This window comes from Oryzias latipes, chromosome 10 (genome assembly GCF_053564925.1).
Source record: "Oryzias latipes strain Hd-rR chromosome 10, Olatipes_Hd-rR_3.1".
NCBI classification, from domain to species: domain Eukaryota; kingdom Metazoa; phylum Chordata; class Actinopteri; order Beloniformes; family Adrianichthyidae; genus Oryzias; species Oryzias latipes.
The window spans coordinates 18,226,213-18,237,929 of record NC_136246.1 but is presented as its reverse complement, the minus strand read 5'-3'; the positions used below and the strand labels follow the sequence as shown (position 1 = coordinate 18,237,929).

At 37.9% G+C, this 11,717-nt stretch overlaps 3 protein-coding genes across 23 annotated transcripts in view; all 3 read left to right on the top strand.

Moving 5' to 3' along the window:
* Nucleotides 1-11,717, top strand: part of LOC101169865 (protocadherin gamma-C5) — a 307,671-nt gene that overhangs the window by 145,661 nt on the left and 150,293 nt on the right. The window lies entirely within an intron of this gene.
* LOC144994877 (protocadherin gamma-A12-like) lies at nucleotides 10-11,087 on the top strand. The gene is made up of 2 exons (XM_078954175.1): nucleotides 10-4,342; nucleotides 11,040-11,087. The coding sequence occupies exons 1-2, from the start codon at nucleotides 1,964-1,966 to the stop codon at nucleotides 11,046-11,048; spliced, it is 2,388 nt and encodes a 795-aa protein (XP_078810301.1). The 5' UTR covers nucleotides 10-1,963; the 3' UTR covers nucleotides 11,049-11,087.
* LOC144994873 (protocadherin gamma-A2-like) lies at nucleotides 4,349-9,830 on the top strand. The gene has a single exon (XM_078954171.1). It carries the CDS (start codon nucleotides 6,475-6,477, stop codon nucleotides 8,938-8,940), a length of 2,466 nt encoding a protein of 821 aa, XP_078810297.1. The 5' UTR covers nucleotides 4,349-6,474; the 3' UTR covers nucleotides 8,941-9,830.

The following is an 11,717-nucleotide window of genomic DNA, read 5'->3' as shown; positions in this document are numbered from 1 at the left end:
CAAGAAAACAGGGTATGCTGGGGTCCAATCCCAGCCATACTGTCAGTACAATATAAGAATAATTGAAATTTTAATTAATTACAAGTTCATGCAAAATCCCTCAGGTCATTTAAATCTGTTAGTTATATAATGATTATCTACAAAGAAAAGGGGGGAAAAATGATATTTGTTAACTCAGACATAGGAGAACTCTTTGCATCCCACCACTTTGATTATGAACAGTCAGTTCATTTCCAAATAAGAGTGACCGCTCTTGATAGAGGCGAGCCTCAACTTTCCACTACCTGTACAATAAATGTTTTTGTGAGGGAACAAAATGACAATGCACCCGTTATTCTTTATCCAGTTCAAACATCTGGTTTTATTTCAGAATATATGGTGCCAGTTAAAGTGCCAAGAAGCTACCTGGTGACCAAGGTGGTAGTTGTGGATGCAGACTTTGGTCACAATGCTTGGCTCTCCTACAGAAAAGTTAAAGCAACCCAGCCTGGCCTATTTCTGGCAGATCTTTACACTGGTGAATTCAGAACTCTCCGAGCGTTCATGGAGGACGATGAACCAAAACAAACAGTCAGCTTTAGTAACTGTTCTGTTCAAGCATCATTGCATTTAACTAGTGATTTTCCTAAAAACCAAACAAACACATATTAAAATAATAATCTTTTGATACAGGATGCATTTCTTTGTCAAAAAAAAATCTTTTTTTGAAAAAAATATCAGCTTTGTCAAAATAAGATGAACAAAAATCTTGTGTTTTCTGTTTTGTGCTAATGGCTAGGATTTGTTGTAAACCTTAACTTGGTTGTTAAGAATTTTCTTTCAATTTTTAGAAATGATTATTATAATTTTATTTTAACTTTTTTGTGGCTGAATTGTGGATGTGTTAAGTGAGGAGCACTGCCCTTGGTGCTGAATTCAACTTTTTAAACCCGGGTTAGCTCCTGCTGAGTTTCTGCTAAAGATTAGTGTTAACATATATTAGTGTTTAAGTAGCGACAATGGGATTAAGTAGTAAATCCATAATTACTTTTTTAATGGTGTAAAGATGACAATTTTGATTTGATAATAAGTATGTTGAGTTTGCTTTTGTGTTACTTGTGCTTGTTGTCTCATCTGTGTTATGCAGAAAGAGAATTTTAACTGAGAGCCTGACATTTTTCAAGGGTTGTTAGTTGTACCTTGAACATTTTTTGAGATGGTTAAACTAGCTCTTATGCTATACTAAAAATAAAGAAATAAAAGCTATAATCTAGTAAAATGAAAAGCGCTGTCCGTGGTGCTGAATTCAACTTTTAAAACCCAGGTTTGCTCTGGGTTATGCTTTTGCTAAATAATGGTGTTATGTAGATTAGAGTTAAAGTAGTGAACATGTAGTAAATCTGGAGTCACTCTTGTTTTATTGCTTAAAGATGATCTTTTGCTTATACAATAAATAAGATATGTTGAGTTTGCTTTTCTGTTGTGCTAGCCAGCGTCTCATCTCATTGTCACAAACACAGAGAATTTTAATTGAGAACACAAAGTTTGGTTGTTTTTTTTTCAAATTGTTTTTGTACCTGAAACATTTTTAGATGGTTATATATCAAAAGCTTTATGTTATATTTTTAATTACTGAATTCAGAATGACATTCCCCTTTTTAACTCATATTCCTCAGTTGGTTGGTTACTAATATATCAACAGAAACAGATATTTTCTTTTGGTCGGCAATAAATATAAAAAAAAAAAAAAAACGGTTGTTTTTTTTTTTAAACTAAAATGATCAAGTGCATTTGTTTATCATAACTCGTGGTGGCGCTGTACACCAGCAGAAAATATTCTTCCTATCCTAGCCTTCGGAGAGGACACACATTATTCTGCTTCTGACTGCTGATTTCAACAAAAAGGCGTCTACGATCGTTAGTCGAGTTCATTTAGCTACTTTGTGTTATCAACATATCAGATTGTTTTTTGTCTGGATCAGCGATGAAGTGGATCTTTCCTTTTGTTCATCTTCGTCGGGTTTCTTTGCTTCTCCTTTTGTTCCGGACCGCTTATGGAGACGTGAGCTTTTCTTTCCCAGAGGAGATGAAACGAGGATCGGTCATTGGAAATGTCGCCAAAGATCTCGGGCTGCAGACGGCCGCACTGTCCGCCAGAAGAGCGCGCATCGACACCGACGGGACTGACAAACGTTACTGTGACATAAACCTGAAGAACGGAGAGCTGATTGTGGCCGACAGGATTGACCGCGAGGGGCTTTGCGGAGAAAAGGTTTCCTGCATTTTAAAACACGAGCTCGTGCTGGAAAATCCTCTCGAGCTTCATCGTGTGAACCTTCAAGTTCAAGATATTAATGACAACTCGCCAAAGTTTAAAGAAAAAAATATCAATTTAGAAATTCGTGAGTCTGCGGTGAGGGGAGCGCGCTTTATGATCGAGGAGGCGCACGATGCGGATGTGGGAGAAAATTCAGTGCAGCGATACAACCTTCAGAAGAACGATCATTTTATTCTGGCTGCGAATGGAAACAACATTGAGCTTGTTCTAGATAAAGAACTTGATCGTGAAAAGCAGAAGGAAATGGATCTGCTCCTCACAGCTGTAGATGGTGGATCTCCTCAGAAATCAGGAACAGTCGTCATCCACATCACCGTGCTGGATGCCAATGATAACGCCCCAGTGTTCAGCCAGGCCGTGTATGAAGCCAGTCTGCCCGAAAACTCCCCTTTAGATACTGTAGTGGTTACAGTGAGCGCAACAGACGCAGATGAGGGAGTCAATGGAGATGTTTCTTATGAATTCGGACATGTTACAGAAGAAGTGATGAAAACCTTCAGTATTGATGTGAAAGTGGGTAAAATTCTGGTGAAAAGTGCAATTGATTATGAAAGTACAACATCATTTGAAATACGTGTTAAAGCGAGGGATGGTTTGGGACTTTCATCTTATGCTAAAGTAATTATTTCCATCACTGATGTGAATGACAACGCCCCTATAATCAGTCTAAAGTCTCTGTCCAACTCCATCCCAGAGAACGCCCCTCCTGGTACAGAGGTGGGCATCATTAATGTGCAGGACAGAGACTCTGACAAGAACGGACAGGTCCGCTGCTCCATTCAAGCAAATTCTCCTTTTAAGTTGGTTCCTTCCATCAAAAACTATTATTCTGTGGTGAGCACAGGACAGCTGGACCGTGAATTAGTGTCTGATTACAACATTACCATCAGCGCCACTGATGAGGGCTCTCCACCTCTGTCCTCATCTAAAACTGTTCACTTATCTGTAGCTGACATCAACGACAACCCACCTGTGTTTGAGGAACAGTCGTACAGCGCATATATGAGTGAAAACAACCAAGCTGGCTCCACTTTATGTTCTGTGAGCGCTCGAGACCCTGACTGGAGACAAAACGGTACAGTGATTTATTCTCTGCTAGCTGCTGAGGTGAACGGAGCCCCGGTGTCCTCCTATGTCTCTGTGAACGGAGACACAGGGCTGATCCACGCTGTCAGGTCGTTTGATTATGAACAGTTGAGGAGTTTTCAAGTGCAGGTGATGGCCAGAGACAACGGTTCTCCTCCACTGAGCAGCAACGTGAGTGTGAGTGTGTTCATCTCAGATGTGAACGACAACTCTCCTCAGATTCTGTACCCCGCCCCAGAGGGCAGCTCCTTCATGACTGAGCTGGTCCCCAAAGCTGCACATGGAGGCTCTCTGGTGTCCAAAGTGATCGCGGTGGACGCTGACTCCGGACAGAATGCCTGGCTGTCCTATCATATAGTCAAATCCACTGATCCAGGACTTTTCACCATTGGTCTGCACAGTGGAGAGATCAGGACGCAGCGGGACATTTCCCAATCTGACAGCATGAAACAGAACCTGATTGTGGAAGTCAAAGATAACGGACAGCCCTCTCTGTCTGCCACCTGTGCCATGTATTTACTGATCTCGGATAACTTGGCTGAGGTGCCAGAACTGAAGGATATTTCTTACGATGAGAAGAACTCCAAACTGACTTCCTATCTGATCATCGCTCTGGTTTGTGTGTCCACCTTCTTCCTGACCTTCATCATCATCATCTTGGGTGTGAGGTTTTGTCGCAGGAGAAAGCCCCGACTGTTGTTTGATGGAGCAGTTTCCATCCCCAGCGGTTATCTGCCTCCTAATTACGCAGATGTTGACGGCACAGGAACTTTACGCAGCGCTTACAATTATGACGCGTACCTGACAACAGGATCTAGAACCAGTGACTTTAAGTTTGTGTCCTCTTACAATGACAACACGCTGCCTGCTGACCAGACTCTGAGGAAGAGTCCCACTGACTTTTTGGAGGCTTTTAGGGAGTCTGGCCATTCAACAGAGGTAGGGATACTGTAATTGTTTTTCAATGTTTAAGTTTTTAAACACATATTTTGTAGCCTTATAGATGGTGTTACTCACACTCAACTTTCTACGTCTGGGAAGCAAAGTCCTGAAACTAATGTTTACTATTATTTTTTTTTTCTTCTTTTAACTTCTGCTTTGACAAATATTAATTATAAACTCCAAAAATATTCTTCTATTAAGAAATTTAGGTGAGGATATTCTGTTTGTAAAAAATAGAAAGTTTTCTTCTTTTTTTTCTCATTCTTATTTTTGACCACTAATATGTCCTAATTCTGCCAATGAACCAATGCTAAATGTTTTTGTTTGTTTTCTTTTTTCCTGCTTATCAAAGTATAATTACTTTCAGAAGGTGTCTCTGTCTTTACACTTGAGTTGTTTGATTTACCTTCTATATAATCTATAATCTTCTATATCTACTATACTGAATGAATCAGATTCTAATGTTAAAACAAACAAAAAGAAACAGTTGATATAATAACATTTGGTTTTTTATTTTTCTGCCATAAATGTGCTGTTTGCTGTGGTTTTGTCGCAAATGAATTTAATACGAACTTAGTTTGTAGTGACATATTTCAAATAAATATTCACAATAGTGAAATATTTATCTTTTTACAGTGACAACATTTTTTCCTGCTGATCAAACTGAGTGAGCAAGTCCTACAAACTTTGGTGTTTTGTGCATGTAACTCTTTTGTGGCAAAACATAAGTGCAAAACGTCAATTATTTATGTTTTTATTGACATTACTTCATCTAATCTTATTTAGTTACTGCCTGTTTTTGTGTCTTATATGTTTGTGCTAAGAGCTTCTTGTGACATTTTGTAGCCTCTTCTGTGAGTTCAGTTTTAAGACAGATTTGAGTCCAGCTGAACCTTTGTAAAGCTCTTTATCACATTCTTATCTTTGGATTGTTTGCAGCTCACTCAGAATATAACAGCTTGAAGATGACATGACCACCTGACCCATGTACTCACTGCCCTCTCCTGTCTTCCAGTAAATCTTTCGCATCCAGTTTAAGATTTTTATAGCTATATGGTCCGCCTCCAACATTTTCAGCTGCTGCAGCCATACATTTAATTTAGGTCTAAAATTTTCCCCTCTGCTTTTGCTGAATATGGTCAAATGCTGTGGTGATGATGCATTTGCAGTATGTGCACAAAATTATGGAATGGTCTTCCACTCATAGCTTGTACAACATTTCTAAGTATAAAATCTTCGCTAAAACACACTTCTTTTCACTGGATTTTAAACTCAGTTTTGCAAGACTTTTATCCAAATAACTAAGGGTTAATTTTTGTTTTTAATTCATTTTTCTCGTATAACTTTATTTTTTTATCATAAAAATCGTTTAAAAATTTGTTTTTTTGTTTTTTCTTGTTTAATCATACAGTGTCTCTATTTTGCCTCACTGTACAGCTCTTTGGGCAATTAAAGGTTGTTTTTAAAAATGCACTTTTTAAAAAGAATTGATATTTGCCATTTAATTTCACTGTCTATAGACGGTATTCATAAAATGTAGCTTTTCCCTTTTTGTTTTGTTAGTCTCTCCTTTATGCTTCATTTTTTTGTCCCCTTCCTTTAAATGTCATGAGTGGTCAATATTGGGTTACACGTGAAATTCTGGAATGTGATCCTCTGGACTGTGCTACTTTATGACTCTAACACTAAAATTTGAGTGTGTTTCCATCTGTCATCTATTTATCTTTTTTTTTTAAACCTGCTTGTAATTGTATCATCAGTCTCTAGATGACGCCCTTCTATTGCGCCTGACTCGTGCATGTTTGTGCCTTTCTGTGTCAGTGGAATTAAAGAAGTGGGTCAGAGCAGAGAGCTCTGCAGGCGTGCAGGTCTGTGTGCCAAGCAGAGATGCTGCATGGCTGTACGAGTCTGAGAGGCAGAAAAAAGGAAAGATACCAAAAGAGAGAAAAAAAAGGGGAGAGAGAGGGAGGGAAGAGAAACAGTGACCGAATGGGAATAGAGATGTAGGAATCCAAGCTGACAGCATCCTTAATAGAGCATGATTAACTCAGCAAGAGAAGCACAGTGCTCTGGATTACAGCAGCAGTATAGCCTCCATTTTGCTGCTGCATTTTGAGGATTGGTTTACAATGTCGACAGAATATCCATTTCTGGAAGCAGTTTTACTGGTGGATCGTCGAATATGTTTAAGATGGTGGATCAGGTTGTTTTTTTTTCTTTCCCATTTCAGTTTTTTACTGGGAGAAGTGCGTTACGTTCTTCCAGAGGAGATGAAAGTGGGCTCTGTCATTGGAAATGTTGTGCGAGATCTTGGACTGGAGGTGTCGCAGCTTGATGGTCGTCGAGCACGGATTGTTGCAGAAGGAACCAGTCAGCTGTGTGAACTGGACCTGGTAACAGGAAATCTCTTGATCAGCCAACGAATAGACCGAGAGGAGCTGTGTGCGCAAGTCAGCATTTGCATCCTGCAGTTCCAGCTTTTACTTGAAGACCCTCTTCAAGCGTCCAGTTTGGTTTTGGACATCACAGACATAAATGACAACAGCCCAGTTTTTACTGCAGGAGAGATAAACCTAGATTTGGTTGAATCTACAGTTCTGGGACTACGATTTCCTTTGGAGAGTGCCCATGACCCGGATTTGGGCAAGAATTCTATCCAGGAATATAAGCTGAACCATAATGACCATTTTGCACTAGAATTGAGCACCCAGATAAATGGGAATTCTTATCCCGAACTAGTTCTCAAAAAGCCATTGGATCGAGAGGCAAAAGCTGAACATGTACTGAAGATCATTGGGATTGATGGGGGGGAACCCAACAGATCAGGAACTGCTTCTATTCATATTCGGGTTTTGGATGCCAATGATAACGTCCCAGTTTTTAGCCAACGGGTTTACAAAGCTTCTGTGAAAGAGAACTCCGCCATTGGGACTGTCATCATAACCTTAAATGCCACAGACTTAGATGATGGTGTCTATGGAGAAATAACATACTCTTTCAGCCATCTTTCTGACAAACTGGCAGGAGTGATTGAAATCAACTCTCAGAGTGGGGAAGTTCGTGTGGTGGGCACCATTGACTACGAAGAGGCTAGCTCGCTTGAGCTTGATGTTCAAGCTAAAGATGGCGGTGGACAGGCTTCTCACTGTAAACTTATAATTGATGTGATTGATATGAACGACAATAAACCAGTGATAGAGATAAAGTCTGTCTCTGCCAATGTGGCAGAGGACTCCAAACCAGGAACCATGGTTGCTTTGATCAATATTTTTGACCTAGACACAGGCAGTAGTGGGCATGTCACATGTTCAATACCAGACAATGTTCCCTTCAAATTAGTTTCAGAAGTAAAAAACTATTATATGTTAGTGACTGATGAGATGTTGGACAGAGAAAAACAGTCAGAGTATAACATTACTTTAACTGCCATAGATGCAGGCTTTCCATCTCTTTCAAGTGATGCAGTTTTATCGATTCAAGTAAGTGATGTAAACGACAATGCCCCAACTTTTTCACAGAGTGAGTACAATGCAAACATTTTGGAGAACCAACCAGTTGGCACTTTTGTGATAAATATCAGTGCACAGGACAGTGACGAAGGGTCTAATGCAAAAATAATGTATCACATATTAAAGGACATGAATTTGGATGCATCTTCCTTCCTTACAGTTAACTCAGACACCGGAGAACTCTTTACATCCCGCCACTTTGATTATGAACAGTCAGTTCATTTCCAAATAAGAGTGACCGCTCTTGATAGAGGCGAGCCTCAACTTTCCACTACCTGTACTATAAATGTTTTTGTGAGGGACCAAAATGACAATGCACCTGTTATTCTTTATCCAGTTCAAACTTCTGGTTTTATTGCTGAAGATATGGTGCCGGTTGAAGCGCCAAGAGGCTACCTGGTGACCAAGGTGGTAGCTGTGGATGCAGACTCTGGTCACAATGCTTGGCTCTCCTACAGAATAATCAAAGCAACCCGGCCTGGCCTGTTTATGGCAGATCTTCACACTGGTGAAATCAGAACTCTCCGAACATTCATGGAGGATGATGAACCAAAACAAACACTGTCCGTTTTAGTAACTGATAATGGGCATGAGGCTCTCTCTGCAACTGCAACAGTCAGCATAACACTGGGTGATGGCCTGCCTGTTTTAAAAGCGCATTTTGAGTTTGTAGATGAATCACAGAACAGTGACGATTTAACGCTCTATTTAATCATCGCTCTTTCAGTTGTTTCACTCATGCTCATCATCTTAATCAGTGGAGTGATTTATTTTAAGCTCTGCCGGCGAGGCTATGTTTACCGATCAACCACGGCCAATCTCCCAGTGTTCCCATCCACTTATTACTCCACTGGTTTTGCAGATTTTAGTCGTTGTGGGACTTTGCTAAAAGATGATCGATATGACCCTTTCATGACTACTGGTTCATGGAGAGGCGATTTTCGTTTTGGATCAAACACGGACACCGATACACTAAAGAAAAGAAGTGCAGTCTATCAAAAAAATACAGTGAGGCGCCTCAGCACTGACAGAGCCAGTCTGAAGGCCAGAGCAGGTCCTCAGCATCCTTGTTACATTTTTAAGTAAGAGTTTGTCTTCATTTGAAACTTACATTATAGGTGCATCATAGATGCTACAAAATGATATATGACTAAACTTATTGTGCACTTTTTTTTTTAAACGCAGTCAATCTAATTGTGAATTGTAATATAAATATTGTCAATAGTTGTCTGTTTTTTGGGTATTTTCTCTGCAGAAATAACTAGGCATGAATATATGTTTTCCTTTTTTTTCTTTTAGTGATGGCAACATCTCTATTCCCACTGGCCATAAGCATGGGAAGCAAAATGATGTCTATTGATTTGTATTTTTATAGAATTATGCATAAATCAAGTTTATTAAGCATTTGCATATATTGTTGTTGTGATTATTATTTTCATTATTATTATTATAAGTTTATGTCTTATTTTCTGGTAAATTAAATTTAACTTAGGTTATGTATGTTTTAGCAAAAGTATTATTTTTTCCAAAAAAAGTTAACATATTGTATTTTTTAATAAATAAATTGATGTTGTATTAAATACTGCAGTTTAGGATTGCATCTTTTTTCTGACAATCATAAATAGTCTTACCCTTTTTAAACTTGGTTGTTACTTTTCCTGTTCAGTATATAGTTGTTTTTTGTCTTGTTTTTTAAAGTACAATGTTTTTCCTTTTGCTTTGACTTTTGAAGATGAGTGTCTTTGGAGAATGGATTTATAATTATGTGTAAAATAGGGATCTTTGATGCATGATTTATTGTACATTTTAACGTAGTACCTACACATAAGCACATCTCATCATTCTTCTTAAAAGCGACCTTCCTGTTTGATGTCTGACAAAAACACAAGCTTTACAACATATACCAACCAAAGTCATTAACTGAAAAGTATGTAAAGACTGTATGCATCCCCTAAGAAATAAATTTTCTAAAAATACTTTGACATTGATTATGTTTCATTGTTTATGATTTCAATCTAAAGTTCTCATTGCTAAACTTTGTGGAACAGTCTCCCTCCTTGGTTATCCATTTTTGCTGGATCACCTTTACAACAACAGGCACTTGCTGCTAAATGCACAAATGTCTAATAGCCCTTTATATTTTATTATTATGTTCTGGCAAAACATGACTCATTATGTAGGTATATTTCATTAAAAGTTTTATAGAAACATAATTTGAAAAACATTCATTTTTAAGGAAATATTCATGGTAAGATTTTAATGGAAATATTACATTTGAGAGACTATCAAATTGTATTAAATGTTTCCCCTTTAAATGCAGGTGGGTCCGTCTTATGTGAAAAACTGATGTCATAAAATGATTTAAGACTTCAATTTAAAAAACATTCCAAAGCTGCAAACTGCATGTTTATGATGCAAAAACATAAACGTATTTCTGTGTGCATGTTTCTGTGGTTTACTGTGTCACTGTCATGAGTAACACCACAGTGAATCTATAAATTTCCTATGTAGCTTCAGGCTTATTTGTGCTCCTGATTCAAGCCACAGAGGGAGGAGAGAAAAAGACAGTTTTCCTGCTGTATGTAGGCCACCAAAGCTCTGTAATAAAGATGTAGATTGGCGGTGCTGGAAAATTTTATAATAAGACTATTTTTAATTGTGGACTCTACTAATGCTTTTGCATTTTAAAGTACAAACGGTGTTATGGATTTATTCTACAGACTGTGATTTTGGTAATAGGAAAAACATGTTTGCTGGCATGACAGTCTTTTTTTAATCTAGAACACATGCAGTCTGGTTATGAGAACATTATATTGACAAAATCTGACTAGCGAATTGAACAGTTCGTTAACAGATTTATTCTTTTTCTTTCAGAAAGCATCACATAAAGTGTGGGCGGAAAGCATTAACCAATATTTGAAATATGTGAACAATCTACCTGACACCTGACATGCATTTCTGGCCTTTAAATTTTTTTTTTTTGTTAATATTTTAGCATTTGAAACTATGCTCTTTGCAAAACCAAATATCTATTTTTAAGTGATTCCAGAAGGGGTACAGAAGTCCTTCAGAAGGCAGCTTTATTTGAAGATTTTGTGTTTCCCACTAACTTTCTTCTTATTTGTCTTTTCATGCTCTTCTTCTTGGTGCTCTGTATGGTTATAACGTCTACCTTGATCCAAAAGGTAAGCTAACTTTTGATATAAACCTTGTTAAGATACTTAATATACTCATCACACAAGTTATTTATCAAGACCTAATTTCAACACAACTTAATGGAGAAACCACACCCACAATAAAACAAACATATCTTCTTTGATTTCATCTCCTCTTTACATCAAATAACCACCTGCTATATGTTTGTCTTTATCATTTTATCCATAACTGTCTCAAGACTGCAACCTACAAAAATGCATACCGTTGAAATGTTCTCAATTTGGCTCTTCCTCTGGCTTTTTACCGCATGAATATAAATAAGCTTTGCTGCCTGCAAAGTGCAGTCAGTGTTTGAATAATACATAATCACAGTGCACAGGGTGCTCTGCTCTGCAGTAATGCCCTAGTGTATGTGATAATACTATGATGTGATTCATGATACATTAACAATGCATTTATACATTATTTTATCTATATGATGTGTACTAAATCGCAGTGCTCCATGATTGGCGATGACTGCTGCAAGATTTTGCTTTGAATCCATGGATTCATGCTTTGCAAAGCTCAAAAGTAGGTCAGAGTGGTTTGTCAGATTAGAAGGGGGAAAAACTGATTATTGGACACATTTTTATTCTTACTTGTCTACTTTTCTCTTTACAAATGTGAACAATACAACTTTTCTCTTTATTTTCTTTCTTTCTTTTTAA

Coding starts and splice junctions, on each gene's coding strand:
- LOC144994873 (XM_078954171.1), top strand. CDS start 6,475: ATGTCGACAGAATATCCATTTCTGGAAGCAGTTTTACTGGTGGATCGT.
- LOC144994877 (XM_078954175.1), top strand. CDS start 1,964: ATGAAGTGGATCTTTCCTTTTGTTCATCTTCGTCGGGTTTCTTTGCTT.